Below are 15874 nucleotides of genomic sequence, written 5' to 3'. Positions count from 1 at the left end.
CGGTATTTCTCGTGTGTATGGGGAGCATCTGCCAACTAATTCTCTCAACTTTTGTTTGTTTGAAATGTCTTTACGTAGCCTTCAGTTCTGAAGAATATTTTCACTAGATTTAGAAATCTAGGGGCGCCTGGGTGGCTCAATTGTTAAGCGTCTGCCTTCAGCTCAGAGCCCTGGGATCGAGCCCCACATCGAGCTCCTCTACTGGGAGCCTGCTTCTTCCTCTCCCAGCCCCCCCCCCCCTCGCCTGTGTTCCCTCTCTCACTGGCTGTCTCTCTCTCTCTGTCAAATAAATAAATAAAATCTTTAAAAAAAAAAAAAAAGAAAAGAAAAGAACTCTAGATTGGCAGGGGTCTGCCCCTCTTTCTGCATTGTTTTAAAGATGTTATTCTATTAACTCCTGGCTCTCATTGTTATGCTTGGAAGTCAGGTATTTTTCTTATTTATGTGTGTCTGAATTTAATGTGTGTTTTCCCTCCACCTGTTTTAATATTTTTCTTTGTGTGCCTTGTGTTGTTTGTTTTGTACTTATCTTGCTTGGAGTTGCTGCACTTCTTGAATCTGTGGATTGATGTCTTTCTCTAGAAAATTTTCAGTATTTATCTCAAGATACTTCTTCTGCCCTATTTTGTCTCCCCTGTCCTTCTGGGACTCCAATTAAACATATGTTAGATCATTTTTTTGTAGGATTGCAGGGTTCTTGTCTCACGGAGTCAAGGAATGAATCTCATGGACAAAAAGGGTGAAGTGAAGTGAAAGTTTATTAAGTGAAGGTGAGAGCAGAAAGGAAAGAAAAAAGCTCTCTAGAGTGAGAGAAGTCCCGAATGGGTTGCCATTGAGGGCTTTTAGTGGCAGTCCTTCATTGAGACCTGACTGGGAAGCTTGTGGCCTGGAGATTCTTGTTTTTGTTCCCTTATCTCTGGTTCCACTCGGTGTTGGTGTCTCCACCTGCCAGGAGTAGTAACCCTTTCCTTATTCATGGGTCAGGGCCTGTAGGCAGAAAGCTATACTGGGATCGTGAGAAGTGACTGATTGTATGCTTTCTAATTAGTGGGGGTTAGAGATAGCGCAGGTCTCCAAGGAATCTGGAAGCAAGGCTTTCAGGATGTTGAGGGGCCAGCGGCTGCCAAGATAAGGTTACTTTTAAACCTGAAGGCGCTAAGGCAGCCACCAGTTCCTTGAGGAAGGCCACGCTCTACGTGTTGCCGGTATCTATCAGTGGGCTTCGAGCTATAAGGAGATTTTAATATAAGTTACATTTCTTTTGCCTTTATTTCCCACATCAATTTTACATTGCCTCACACATCTCTTATGTTCTTTATTAATTTTATTATCTGTGCTGTAGTTTGGATACTTTTTATTGGCCTATCTTTAAGATCAATGATTTTTTTCCTTTGGTTTTGTTCAGTCCACTGATAAACCTATCCAATGAATTATTAATTTCACATTTTTTTTTAGTTTTAGTGTGTCCAATCTGGTTTCATTAAAACTGCATTTTTCTTGAATTCATCTTTTCATTTGTTTTCTGTCATATTGTCTATTTTCTCTTAAACATTTATAGAAGTTATTTTTATTGCTCTGCTAATTATGATATCCAGGTCATCTGGGAGCTTGTTTTTTTCTCTTGATCTTCAGCTGTTTCATTTCATGACTTGTAAAATTTGATTTTATGTTAAAAATTGTGTATAAAATAATTGTAGAGGCTAAAGTATTATTTTTCCCACAGAAAAACTGTTTTTCCTGTGTCAGAGAGCTAGACTGAGTGATGATCAATTTAGTTGGGAGTTGACCCAACCAGAGCTTGTGGCAGCATTGTTGAACTTTCGCTTACCTCTGGTTTCACGTCTTTAGAGTGAGAATTGCCCTGTATTATAGGGCCATCCCTCTAGCAGCATTTTAGGATAGAAGCATCCCAAGATAAGGAAGTATCAGTGTGCCTTTCTAGCTAAGCCCTTGATTTCTTATGTCACCTCACACTCAGCAAAAGCATAGGCAGTGGGTGAATCAGATTTGCATTTGAGGCTTCTCCAGATTCAGATCTGCTGCACAAGCCCACATGACCATTAAATTCTCCGATGGTTCCTCTTCAGCAAAGTCCCTCTGTCTATGGCAGGCCCAATCCAATGCCCACCTTACGTCTGTAGCTGGAAAATGCTCCCACCAGCTAAATTAGCATTGATTTGTGTTCACCAAGGAAGCCTCATCCCTTTCTGAAATTTCATTCCTTTAGACATATTTGTATCCAAAGAACTTCTCTATCTTTACTTTTTTTATTTTTTTTATTTTTTTAGATTCTTCATTTCTTTCTAGTTACTACTACTTTCTAGTTAGTGTGAAGGATTGTTTGGCATGTCCTTCCACCTAAGCAAAGGTGAAATTCTGGAAAACACTATTAAAAGGAGTTTCGTGCAGCCTGCACTCAATGCTATGGTGCTCTGATCATTAACTTATTTAGAGAATGATAATATTTTTAAAGTAATTCTTTTTGTTCTTCCTTTTAATTAAAAAAAGCTTTTAAAAAAAAAATAAAGCTTTAACAGATGGCTGGGTAGCCCATTCAGTTAAGCATCTACCTTTGGCTCAGGTCATGAACCCAGGGTCCTGGGAACAAGTACCCCATCAGGCTCCTTGCTCCGTGGGCAGTCTGCTTCCCCTCCTGCCTGCTGCTCCCCCTGCTTGTGCTCTCTCTTTCTCTGATAAATAAATAAATAAATAAATAAATAAATATATAATCTTTAAAAAATAAAGTTTTAAGAAATAATTTATCAATATAGGAAGATAACTATTTTTTATTTCAAAATGAAGTCTATATTTATAAGGTATGTTTGAGATTATTTATACCATTTTATAAAAATGCATTCCATTTTTCTTTTATTTTAGGAATTTTTGGAACGTGCTCATGAAACCTGTCAAGTACATAATCTTCAGCCAGTTAAATTTTTTATTGAAAAGATGATTCAGACATATGAAATGATGATTGTGAGACATGGGTAAGATTATAGATTATCATTGTCTGCTGTAGTTAGATGTTATTTTCAAATTATTATTTAAACAACTAAAATTTGTGAACCAAAGGACTCAGCAAATTTTGTATGCTAGGTAGGCTAGGGAACAAAGATCATCATCCCCCAGTTTCCATCCCAGTGGCTTAAAATAAAGGTTTATTTCTCTCTCATGCTACCGAACCAACAAGGATTGGTAAGGCACGTTCATTTAGTGATGTGGCACTAGCGACCAGCACAGTTTGCCCTTTTGGTCATCAAATTGTTATTTGCTCTCCTTCATGCACATAAAACACACCCTTTCCTTCCCAGGAAGACAACTTAAAAGTTCTAGTCAGTCTAGGTGATGCATGATAGTTTCTGCATCAGATTTGGAAGTTGTTCCTCTTGATCCAAAGACCTACTGATTAGAAAGACAAGTTGCCTGCCGTCCACACACCTAGTCTTAATTATAATGGTGGAGAACAGGTTATTAGAGCAAACACTACTATCCAGAAACTGAAGAACTGGAGACACAACCAATACTGATTGGTAGCAATTCTGAAACCCATCTGGGTAACTGGGGAGCCCCAGTTCCAGAGATAAACTGACCGTGAAACTGGGAGTTTAAACCTCAGGACCTGTCACTTGTAGGGGCCTTTCCAAGGAGTCATAATCATTTGATATACATAATTCATTACATAGGGTATCATTAAAGTGGCTGTGGACATTTTGTATCCATAGTTCTATCTATAATTTTTTCCTACTCCACTGATCGTATAAACTTTAAACCCCATAAAACCTGGATCCACTTCGGCATGATTTTGCAGGGGCTTTCCAGTTAAGTGTTCTTTGTGGACACTGGTTCAGTTTTCTTGAGAGGTCTTTCCATCTTCATTTTCTTCCCTGGTCACACGTAGAGTAGACAATAGAGAATATGTCCTTGGGAGCTGAGAAATGTTTTCAGCCTGCTTCCTACCTGTAGAAAGTTGAGGTCTCAAAGGTCATGATTTTTTTTAAAAGACAGGATTTAAAACACAATAACTCCATATTTGTAAATTTTCAAACATATACAAAAATAGAGGGAATAGTACAATCAGCCCTCATGCATCCAATATGCAAGGATCATTTTTAAAAAATTTTTGAGAGAGAGCAAGAGAGCACACAGGTTGGGGGAGGAGCAGAGGAATAAGCAGACCGCCCTGCTGAGCAGGGAGTCCTATGCGGGGCTCGATCCCAGGACCCCAGGATCATGACCTGAGCCGAAGGTAGATACTTAACCAGCTGAGCCACCCAGGTGCCCCTGCAAGGATCATTTTTAAGTCTTGAACATTCACTTCTTTTTTTTTAGCCTAGACTCATAGTTTCTTTGTCAGTAAACTCCCTCAAAAACTTGGTAAGCTTATTTGATTCTAAGCAGCTCTGTATGCCAATAACCACAACTACAGTCCTTACGCAGTCATACCTTTATAAATTTCCTTGCAGTATCCTTGAACCTTTCAGTTTTAATTGAGAAGACCACAAGCTTAATCTATTTTCACTCCTGAAATGATTACTGGGAACCATATTAAAATGTCATAGATTTTAATAGTGATACAAGCCCTACCCTTAATTTGATCCTTGGTGCAACACTGAGTAGATATTTTTTGTTCAAAGGTTTTCTCAATTTATCTTTTACCAATTGGGGATGAGAATAAGTTGCTTGTAGGTTCCTGAATTTCTGGGCTCCCTTTATTCTCTCTCATTCCAACTTGCAAACTGGCCATTTTTTCCTTCTGGGCTCAATTCTTTCCAATAGTTCTTTGTTAAATGTAGCCTTCGGCTGGCATTGTATACTAATATTCTCTTTACCATCCTTTTTCTTAAAATGGCAGTTTCATTAGGTATATTATCTGTCTTCCAAGTTACCTCAAGGAACAAATTTACCAAATATTTCATCATTGCATGACACTAATTGCCAATCTTTTGGCCTCTATTAATAACACTTAATTTGCCACCCACAACCTGGCCTTTAAGCCAGGGACACAGTTAAGTCTTTTTATTATGGCAAGAATACCTTGCCCTTTCTAGGAACCAGTTTCTGTCAGTAAGGATGGGCTAGATTATTCTTTAGAAACAATCAGTCCCTGAGACCAAATCTTGGTGACTTAAAAAAACAAAGGCTTATTTCTCATTCATGCTGTGTCCACTGTAGGTTAACAGGAAGGGTGTGCTCATCATAATTACCCAGGGTCCCGGGCAGCTGGAGCAGCCAGCATCTCGACATGATGGGTCACTGCTGTGCTCGGGCAAAAAGCTCTGTGAGAAGAGAGCTCTGGAAGCTCCCTCACTGGCAATGATTTGAAGTAACACCCATGTTTTCCACTTATTACTCACTTGGAATTTCCACAAGAGAGAATGGAATCCTACTATGTGCTGGGAGAGAGGAGATTCAGAAGTATTTGGCAAAGAGCACTGGTAATTACTGTAGCAAGTAAAGACTTGAGGAACGGGAACTTTCCCACTTCTCTCCTTGGGAGGCCCCAAGACTTTTTTTTTTTTTTCCTCCAGTCTTAAGAGTGTACAGTTTTCATTCTCATTGGGAGATTTTTTTATTCTATTCTCTTTTGTAGATTGTGGTATTAACGTAGAGAATTTTAGAGATCAACCAGTTCAGAAGTTAAATGTATTCTCCTCAGGTCTGAGAAAAATTAATAGAATTTCAAAAATTATTAATACCTGTTTTTTTATACACCAGTATACAGGCAAATAATTTACCATTATTTTTTAGAATCTTCTTACATAATTCTTTTCCTTAATAGTTTCATGTTAGTAGGAGAGCCTTTTGCTGCTAAGACAAAAGTTCTGCATATACTGGCTGATACTCTAACTCTTATGAATGAACGTGGCTACGGAGAGGAAGAAAAGGTCATTTATCGGACGGTAAACCCCAAATCCATTACTATGGGCCAACTTTTTGGACAGTTTGATCCAGTGTCTCATGAGGTAGTAATCTACAATATAAATATTCTCTTATTGACAATGTACAGTAAACCAAGACATTTGAAATGTTTTTAATATGATCACTTTATAGTTTTATAAAGGAAGCTTTCCAATTCTCTTTTCTTCCCCAGTGGACTGATGGTATTGTGGCCAATACTTTTAGGGAATTTGCCTTATCAGAAACACCGGACCGGAAATGGGTTGTATTTGATGGTCCCATTGACACTTTGTGGATAGAGAGCATGAACACAGTATTGGATGACAATAAAAAGGTAAAATCATCATGATTAAAAGCAAAACTGATGCATGATATGAATATACCAAACACTACTGAACTATAAACTTAAAAAAAGGTTAATATAGTAGATTTAATATAAAATGGTTTTGGGTGTTTTTTTTTTGCCATTGTTTTAAAAACAAAATAGATGCAGACATGCTTAAGCAATATTATGTGTTCAACAACTAGTTGACTAGGATTATACATTTAAAGGAAAGGGTGAAGCAAGTTTAATACATTTATAAATTATCTTTTCAATGAAAACTACGCTGTAGTAAATCCTCTGCTCAATTTTTTTTATAGAATAAAAGTGTATTAAAACCATTGTGTTAGCAGGAGGGCATAGTAATGTAATAGGTGTTGTTAAGTGACTTCAGTCTTATGGTTTCTTACAGAACTTTAATATTGTAGGAGGAAATAAAAGGGCTTCATTCCTTTTTGAAAACATTGAATGCTTCAGTGCTTGTCTGTATTACATTACCTTAGAAGCTGTGAAATATACAAAAGAACTAGAAAATGGAAATCCTCTAGTATTTGTTGTAATTGACAGATAACATGCAAACTATAAAATGTGACGAATTTTAAGTTCTGTGCTTTTTTAGGCCTATGTGTACATTCTCATAACCATCATTTAAATAAAGATGCATAAAATTTCTTGTACTTACAGGGTTTGCTCATGTTCCTTCCAAATCAGTACACCCTCCCCGAGGGGCAGTCACTATTCTGACTTGTGTGATAAATTAGTTTTGCTGGTTCTTGAACTTCATAAATATAGAATTGTACTCCTTAGTGTTTTTCTTCTTTTGGTCAATATGGTATCTATGTAGTCATGGTATTGTAGTTCCATTTTATTCTTTTTATGTCTGCATTAGTATTCTACTATATAAATATATCATCATTTATTTTCATACTTACATGAAATAACTACACTACTAAATAAGCAAACTAATTAGCATTCAAACAAATATGCCAGCACGTTGTCTTGGGTAGTTGATCATTTATTCATATTCTTTCAGTTATATTGATTGAGCTAAAAAGTAGTCTCGATGCGTAAGAGAGGGATTAATAAGGGTCTGATTCAGAGCCAGGTGGGAGGATTCTCATATTGGATAAGAAGGAAGCAGGAAAGGATAGGTATAGATATAGGTAAATGTATGGATTTAATAGTGGAAATTTGAAGACAAACGCTTTTTATGATTTATTTATTGTGTGAAGTGGTTGACCCTGGTTCTTTCCTCATTGGAGGAGAAAAGGTGAAGATTTAAATTACCTGTTATGGAAAATGGGAAAGAGAGCTGCCTAGGAAAGTATAGAAACATATCTGAGGATTAGTAGTGGTGCCAAGGTCTGCCTTTAGGAGATTTTCCCTAACAGTCTAAGCAGCTTGGATGTAAAGGTAGATGATGGTGCCAGACTCGAAGTACCCAAAGACTTTACAGATATTGGCATGAGAGTGCTAGAAGTGCTAGACCATAGCACGGAAGCTGCTTAATAATGAGGGAAGTGAAAACATCAGCGATGTGCAAATGAAGAGCAAGTGTAGTAGGAGTCAATGGCTGGGAGCACTGCATGGATAGGAGGCTGCAGGCAGAAACTGGCATGCTTGAATTTAGTATTTCAGAATTGTGTAGTGTTCCAGGAGAGAAGGTCCCAAGGTATATACAGTGGATGACTGGAATGCAGTAGGAAAGTATATGAAGACAGGGTAGTCAAGGATCCGATGGGCTGCCATGTTGAGATGCTTCTCCTCATGAACACTGGATCAGAAATTGAGCCAAGTATCAAAGGCTTTAGCTAATGATGGGAATGCTTGGGTGCTGGTGAGTGACAGCAGCAAGCATGGTTGTCAAAGGAGCAAGGGGTAGAGAGGGTGGTGGAGTAGAGTATTTGGGAAACACCATGGGGGAGTGAGGAGAAAACTGACCCCACCTCCCAAATTTAAAGCAAATAGGAGAATGTTTGCTGAAATAATCTGGTAGAAAATGGAAGTATTGTAGACCAGCACTGTCCAATAGAACTTTCTGCAATAATGGAAATATTTGGAGAATGAGAAGGAAGGAAAGAAAATGGCATCCACGGATTACAGTACCTACAGAGAGATTTGATTGGTGGAGGCATGAGCAGAGGTGGACAAGGAGGAGGATGCAGTGGAATGGGTGCTGGAGAGTGAGGTGACTTCACTGTGGACCCACAGACGAAGGACCAGATCTTGATTTAGGCCCACCTGTAGATCCAGATGAAGACTCTGACAACAGTGCAATTCATGTGCAAGGCTGAAATGACATTGTGACTCTAGATGGTCTGGCAGACTTCTTGAAGCAGTGTGGAGTTGTTAAGATGAACAAGAGAACCGGACAACCCATGATCCATATCTACTTGGACAAGGAAACAGGAAAGCCCAAAGGTGATGCTACGATGTCCTATGAAGACTCACCAGCTTCCAAGGCTGCCATGGAGTGGTTTGATGGGAAAGATTTTCAAGGGAGCAAACTTAAGGTTTCTCTTGTTAGGAAGAAGCCTCCGATGAACAGCATGCGGGGTGGTGTGCCTCCCCGTGAGGGCAGAGGGATGCCACAGCCACTCCGTGGAGGTCCAGTGGCCCAGGAGGTTCTAGGGGCCCCATGAGTCGCATAGGAGGCTGTGGAGGAGACAGAGGTGGCTTTCCCCCAAGAGGACCCCAGGGTTCCAGAGGGAACCCATCCAGAGGAGGAAGCGTCCAGCACCAAGCTGGAGACTGGCAGTGCCCCAATCTGGGGTGTGGAAACCAGAACTTCGCATGGAGAACAGAATGCAACCAGTGTAAGGCCTCGAAGCCTGAAGGCTTCCTTCTACCACCCTTTCCAGGCCTGGATAGTGACCATGGCAGAGACAGCCCTGGTGGCATTTGGGGAGGAAGAGGCTGCCTCATGGACTGCGGAGATCCTGGAGGGATGTCCAGAGGTGGCCATGGTGAAGACAGGGCTTCCATGGTGGCCAGGGCATGGACCGAGGTGGTTATGGTAGAGGAAGACAAGGTGGCCCTGGTGGGCCCCCTGGACCTTTGATGGAACAGATGGGAGGAAGAAGAGGCAGGTGTGGAAGACCTGGAAAAATGGAAAAAGGCGAGCACTGTCAGGAATGCAGAGACAAGCCGTACTAGACGCAGAGACCCCGCAGAGCTGCATTGACCACCAGATTTATTTTTTAAACCAGAAAATGTTTTAAATTTATAATTCCATATTTATAATGTTGGCCACAACATTATGATTATCCCTTGTCTGTACTTTAGTATTTTTCACCATTTATGAAGAAACATTAAAACAAGTCAAATGGTAGTGTGCCAAGTTTTTTTCCTTTTTTTAAAGATGGTTAAGACTGAACAATGGGAACCCCTTGTGTGCATGCTCAGTATCATTGTGGAGAACCAAGAGTGCCCCTAACTATAACAGTGTTCATGGTTGTGATTTTTTTTAAAGAAAATTCCAAATGTTTTTAAAAAATGATGGAAATATTTGTATTGTCTAAGAAGGTAGCTATTAGTCACATGTGGCTGGCTACTGAGCATTTGAAACATGGCTTAGTACAGGGGTGCCTGGCTGCCTCACTCAGTAGAGCATGTGACTCTTGATCTCAGGGTTCTAAGTTCAGGCTCCACATTGGGTGTAGAGATTACTTAAAAATAAAATCTTTAAAAAAATAATGGGGCTCAGTGCAATTGAAGAACTGACTTTCAGTTTTATTTAATTTTAACTACTTAAGATTAAATTGTTTAAATAGATTTAATTAGTTAAAATTAGATATAAATAGCCACATATGACCGCTGGCTAGCATATTGGACCCCATAGCTCTAGACCATTTATTTTATAGAGAAGAAACAGGTCCAGGAATGCTAAATGCTGCCTTGTTAACATAGATCTAGGTAGAGGCAAAACTGGGGCTACAGTGATGGTTGTAGAGAAGAAACACTGAAAAATAAATGAAGGGGAAGGGGGCGCCTGGGTGGCTCAGTCGGTTAAGTAGCTGCCTTAGGCTCAGGCCATGATCCCGGGGTCCTGGGATCGAGCCCCGCATCGGGCTCCCTGCTGAGCAGGGAACCTGCTTCTGCCTCTCTCTCTGCCTGCAGCCCCTCCTGCTTGTGTGCGTGCACTCTTTCTCTGTCAAATAAATAAAATCTTTAAAAAAAAATAAGAGGAAGAGTTGAAAAGACTTAATGAAATTAACTTGGAATATCAATAATACTAATTATTAAAATTGTTGAAAGTTAATGATAATTGCAAAGGTAGAAGCCAAGAAGATTGAGAAGAAAAGATGGCTTTAATAATAGTGGACAAGAAAGGAATTTGGCAAAAAAGAAGCAGTTGATAAATTCAGTTTTTTACGTATTTGATTGAAGAGGAATGTTTTAGATTAAAAGCGATCAAGGGGGCATAGCAAATGCAATTCATGGTCCTTGATTGAAGTTTGGTTAGAAGAATCAGTTGAAAAGACATTTCTAATACACTTGAGGAAATTTGAGTACTGGCTGAGCATTACATGCTATTAAGGAGTTCGTCGTGATTTTGTTAGCTGTAATAATGTCATTGTGGTCATATAGAAAACTCCTTACTTTTAAGAGATACATATTGACATATTTGGATATGAAATGCCATGGTATGCATAATGCCCTACAAAACACGGTTTTTTTTTTCTTTAATTTTTTTTTATTATGTTAGTCACCATACAGTACATCCCTGGTTTCTGATGCAAAGTTCGATGATTCATTAGTTGCGTATAACACCCAGTGCACCATGCAATACATGCCCTCCTTACTACCCATCACCAGTCTATCCCATTCCCCCACCCCCCTCCCCTCTGAAGCCCTCAGTTTGTTTCCCAGAGTCCATAGTCTTTCAGGCTTCATTCCCCCTTCTGATTACCCCCCCCCTTTCTTTATCTCTTTCTTCCCCTACCGATCTTCCTAGTTCTTATGTTCCATAGATGAGAGAAATCATATGATAATTGTCTTTCTCTGCTTGACTTATTTCACTTAGCATTATCTCCTCCAGTGCCATCCATGTTGCAGCAAATGTTGAGAACTCATTCTTTCTGATAGCTGAGTAATATTCCATTGTATATATGGACCACAGCTTCTTAATCCAGTCATCTGTTGAAGGGCGTCTCGGCTCCTTCCACGATTTAGCTATTGTGGACAATACTGCTATGAACATTGGGGTGCATATGGCCCTTCTCTTCACTACATCTGTATCTTTGGGGTAAATACCCAGTATTTCAATGGCTGGGTCAAGGGTAGCTCAATTTTTAACTTTTTTTTTTTTAAGATTTTATTTATTTATTTGACAGAGAGACACAGCCAGCGAGAGAGGGAACACAAGCAGGGGGAGTGGGAGAGGAAGAAGCAGGCTCATAGCAGAGGAGCCTGATGTGGGGCTCGATCCCATAACACCGGGATCACGCCCTGAGCCGAAGGCAGATGCTTAACCGCTGTGCCACCCAGGCGTGCCCTCAATTTTTAACTTTTTAAGGGACCTCCACACTGTTTTCCAGAGTGGCTGCACCAACCTGCATTCCCACCAACAATGTAGGAGGGATCCCCTTTCTCCACATCCTCTCCAGCAATTGCTGTTTCCTGCCTTGTTAATTTTTGCCATTCTAACTGGCGTAAGGTGGTATCTTAGTGTGGTTTTGATTTGAATTTCTCTGATGGCTAATGATTTTGAACATTTTTTCATGTGTCTGTTGGCCATTTGTATGTCATCATTGGAAAAGTGTTCATATCTTCTGCCCATTTTATGATTTGTTTATTTGTTTCTCACGTATTGAGTTTGAGAAGTTCTTTGTAGGTCTTGGATACCAGTCTTTTATCTGTAGCATCATTTGCAAATATATTCTCCCATTCCGTGGGCTGCCTCTTGGTTTTTTTGATTGTTTCCTTGGCTGTGCAGAAGCTTTTTATCTTGATGTAGTCCCACATGTTCATTTTATCTTTTGGTTCTCTTGCCTTTGGAGATGTGTCATTAAAAAGTTGCTTTGGCCGATGTCATAGAGGTTGCTGCCTATGTTCTCCTCTAGAATTTTGATGGATTCCTGTCTCACATCGAGGTCTTTCATCCATTTGGAGTTTATCTTTGTGTATGGTGTGAGAGAGTGGTCAAGTTTCATTCTTTTGCATGTAGCTGTCCAATTTTCCCAGCACCATTTATTGAAGAGACTTTTTTCCTGCTTTATCAAAGATTAGTTGCCCAAAGAGCTGAGGGTCCATTTCTGGGTTCTCTATTCTCTTCCATTGGTCTATGTGTCTCTTTTTGTGCCAGTACCATGCTGTCTTTGTGATCACAGCTTTGTAGTACGGCTCGAAATCCGGCATTGTGATGCCCCCAGCTTTGTTTTTCCTTTTCAACAGTTTCTTGGAGATTCGGGGCCTTTTCTCTTTCCATACAAATTTAAGGACTATTTGTTCCAGTTCCTTGAAAAATGTCATCGGTATTTTGATCGGGATAGCATTGAAAGTGTAGATTGCTCTGGGTAGCATGGACATTTTAACTATGTTAATTCTTCCAATCCATGAGCATGGAATATTTTTCCATCTTTTTGTGTCTTAATGTCTTTCAAGAGTGATTTATAGTTTCTAGAATATAGGTCCTTTACGTCTCTGGTTAAGTTAATTCCAAGGTAACGTATGGTTTTTGGTGCTATTGTAAATGGGATGGATTCCCTAATTTCTCTTTCTTCAGTCTCATTATTAGCGTATAGAAATGCAACTGATTTCTGAGCATTGATTTTGTATCCCGCCACATTACTGAATTGCTCTATAACTTCTAATAGTTTGGGAGTGGATTCTTTTAGGTTTTCCATATAGAGTATCATGTCATCTGCGAAGAGAGACAGTTTGACTTCTTTGCCGATTTGGATACCTTTTATATCTTTTTGTTGCCTGATTGCTGTTGCAAGGACTTCTAGTACTATGTTGAATAATAGTGGCGAGAGTGGGCATCCTTGTTGTGTTCCTGATCTTAAGGGAAAGGCTTCTAGCTTTTCCCCGTTGAGAATAATATTTGCCATAGGTTTTTCATAGATGGCTTTTATGATCTTGAGAAATGTACCATCTATTCCTACACTCTGAAGGGTTTTAATCAGGAAAGGATGCTGTATTTTGTTAAATGCTTTTTCTGCATCTATTGAGAGAATCATATGATTTCTGAATTTTTGTTTCTGGATAAAACCTAAGACACTAATAGATTTGCGAATGTTGTACCACCCCTGCATCCCAGGGATGAATCCCACTTGGTCATGATGGATAATCCTTTTAATGTACAGTTGGATTCTATTAGCCAGGATTTTGTTGAGGATTTTGGTGTCCATATTCATTAGGGAAATCGGTCTATAATACTCCTTTTTTGGGGGTCTTTGCCTGGTTTGGGGATCAAGGTAATATTGGCCTCATAGAATGAGTTTGGTAGCTTTCCTTCTGTTTCTATTTTTTGAAATAGCTTTAGGAGAATAGGTATTATTTCTTCTTTGAATGTTTGGTAGAATTCCCCAGGAAAACCATCCAGGCCTGGAGTTTTATTTTTTGGAAATTGTTTATCACTGACTCAATCTCTTCATAATTAATTGGCCTGTTTAAAAAACCAGTTTCTTTCTGTTTCAGTCTTGGTAGTTTATGGGTTTCCAGGAAGGCCTCCATCTCTTCCAGATTGCTTAATTTATTGGCATAAAGCTGTTGATAAAAGTTTCTAATAATCCTTCCAATTTCATTGGTGTTGGTTGTGACCTCTCCTTTTTCATTCATAATTTTATTAATTTGGGTCCTTTCTCTCTTCTTTTGGATAAGTCTTGCCAGAGGTCTGTCAATTTTATTAATTCTCTCAAAGAACCAGCTTCTAGTTCTGTTGATCTGCTCTACTGTACTCCTGGTTTCTAATTCGTTGATTTCTGCTCTAATCTTGGTCAACTGCTTCCTCGTGCGTGGATTAGGCCTGTCCCTCTGTTTCTGTTCCCGCTTCTTGAGGTGAGAATATAAAAACTGCATTTTAGATTTTTCTATTCTTTTGAGTGAGGCTTGGATGGCTGTGTATTTCCCCCTTAGGACTGCCTTTGCAGTATCCCAAAGGTTTTGGACCGTTGTGTTTTCATTCTCATTGGTCTCCATAAATTGTTTAAATTGATTTTTGATTTCCTGGTTTATCGAATCATTCCTGAGCAGGATGGTTCTTAGTCTCCAAGTGCAAAACACAGTTTTTAAAAACAAAGCAAATGTGGCAAAATGTTAACGTTGGTTAAATCCAGGAGATGAATACATGAGTGCTCATACTCTTCTCTGTTTTCAATTTTTCTCTTTTTTTATTAATAACATCTTTATAAAGTCAGGAATATTTCATGTAATTATATTAATAGTAAGAACTGAGATTTGTCTAGGATTTTTGCAGTGTGTCATGTATTTTTCCTCCTGCCTAACCCTATGGAGGAGAAATTATCCCTGTTCATAGATGAAGAGGCTGGGACTCAGAAATGTTAAGTATTCGCTTACCTAGTAAGTAATTGACAGAGCTAGACCTAGAATTACAATTTTCTGGCTTCTGTTTTAACACTTACTGTATTATATCATAGGATATACATTATCTTATACATAGAATAACTTTTTATCTGAGAAGTTTGAGTTTTTAAAAAATAAACATTTGAAAAATAATTGCCTTTAGCTTTGCCTTATGAGTGGAGAAATCATTCAGATGTCCCCTCAAATGAGCCTCATCTTTGAAGCAATGGACCTTTCCCAGGCCTCGGTAAGTTCATATTTTAATATAACAGTAGTTTGTGTGTTCACTTGGTCAATACGTATTTTTTATTATATGTCAGAAGACAAGTTAGGCACCAGGAATACTAAGATGAGTAAGACACAGTGTATTTAGGGAGGATAAGAAGCATGCTAATAAATAATTCCACTATATTGCTACTTGTAAGTACTCTAAGATTATGGAGGGGATGAGCATCCAAGAGGGGAATGGGTAGAGGAGGACCACGGAAAATGTCTGAGTGTTTGATCTTGTTTTGAGGGGTAACACTTCTCTAGGGAGATTAGTTGGGCCTGGGCATTCCAAATCATGACTAGATGATATGTAAAGACCTGAAGACATGACGTGTCTGGGGAACTGTCACTGCAGACATTTCCTCTAATATATGTGAGGCTTTAGAGGAAGACAGGAGCTAGATCATGGAAAGCTGTATAGGTCATTCAAAGAAGTAGTTGATAACGGCCACTGGTGTATGAGCAACGTTAGAAAAAGAAAATGTCTTTTTTCTCTAGCCAGCCACCGTAAGCCGCTGTGGCATGATTTATTTGGAACCCTCGCAGTTAGGATGGGAACCACTTGTGTCCTCGTGGTTGAATTCCCTGAAAGGACCTCTGCAGGAACCAGATCATCAGGCTCTTCTGAAAGGACTCTTTGGCTGGTTAATAAAGCCCACTTTAAAGCTTCGTAAGAAAAACTGCAAGGTAACACTGTAATTCTCTGACCTGTTCAAGTTCCTTTAGTTTCCATTCAACTTGACCTAAGTCTAAAGTCACACTAGTAGGATAAATAACTAAAATCAGTTGCCCCTTAGACATTTGGTATCTACTTTTTAAAATGGGGTGTTTATTGTGACAATCAGTAATTCACCT

The 15874-nt window shown here is 39.2% G+C and overlaps 1 protein-coding gene and 1 pseudogene across 1 annotated transcript in view; both read left to right on the top strand.

The window, feature by feature from the left end:
• Positions 1–15874, top strand: part of DNAH12 (dynein axonemal heavy chain 12) — a 199297-nt gene that overhangs the window by 77599 nt on the left and 105824 nt on the right. Inside the window, exons 30-34 of the mRNA XM_026501080.4 lie at positions 2878–2987; positions 5780–5963; positions 6092–6232; positions 14913–14996; positions 15518–15706. Of these exons, the coding sequence (XP_026356865.3) occupies positions 2878–2987; positions 5780–5963; positions 6092–6232; positions 14913–14996; positions 15518–15706 (708 nt within the window). The remainder of the gene's footprint in view (positions 1–2877; positions 2988–5779; positions 5964–6091; positions 6233–14912; positions 14997–15517; positions 15707–15874) is intronic.
• LOC113256579 (RNA-binding protein EWS-like) lies at positions 7284–9376 on the top strand (annotated as a pseudogene).

The sequence above is a fragment of the Ursus arctos genome, unplaced genomic scaffold (genome assembly GCF_023065955.2).
Source record: "Ursus arctos isolate Adak ecotype North America unplaced genomic scaffold, UrsArc2.0 scaffold_14, whole genome shotgun sequence".
Classification (NCBI taxonomy): domain Eukaryota; kingdom Metazoa; phylum Chordata; class Mammalia; order Carnivora; family Ursidae; genus Ursus; species Ursus arctos.
This window is presented reverse-complemented; position numbering and strand designations above follow the sequence as displayed.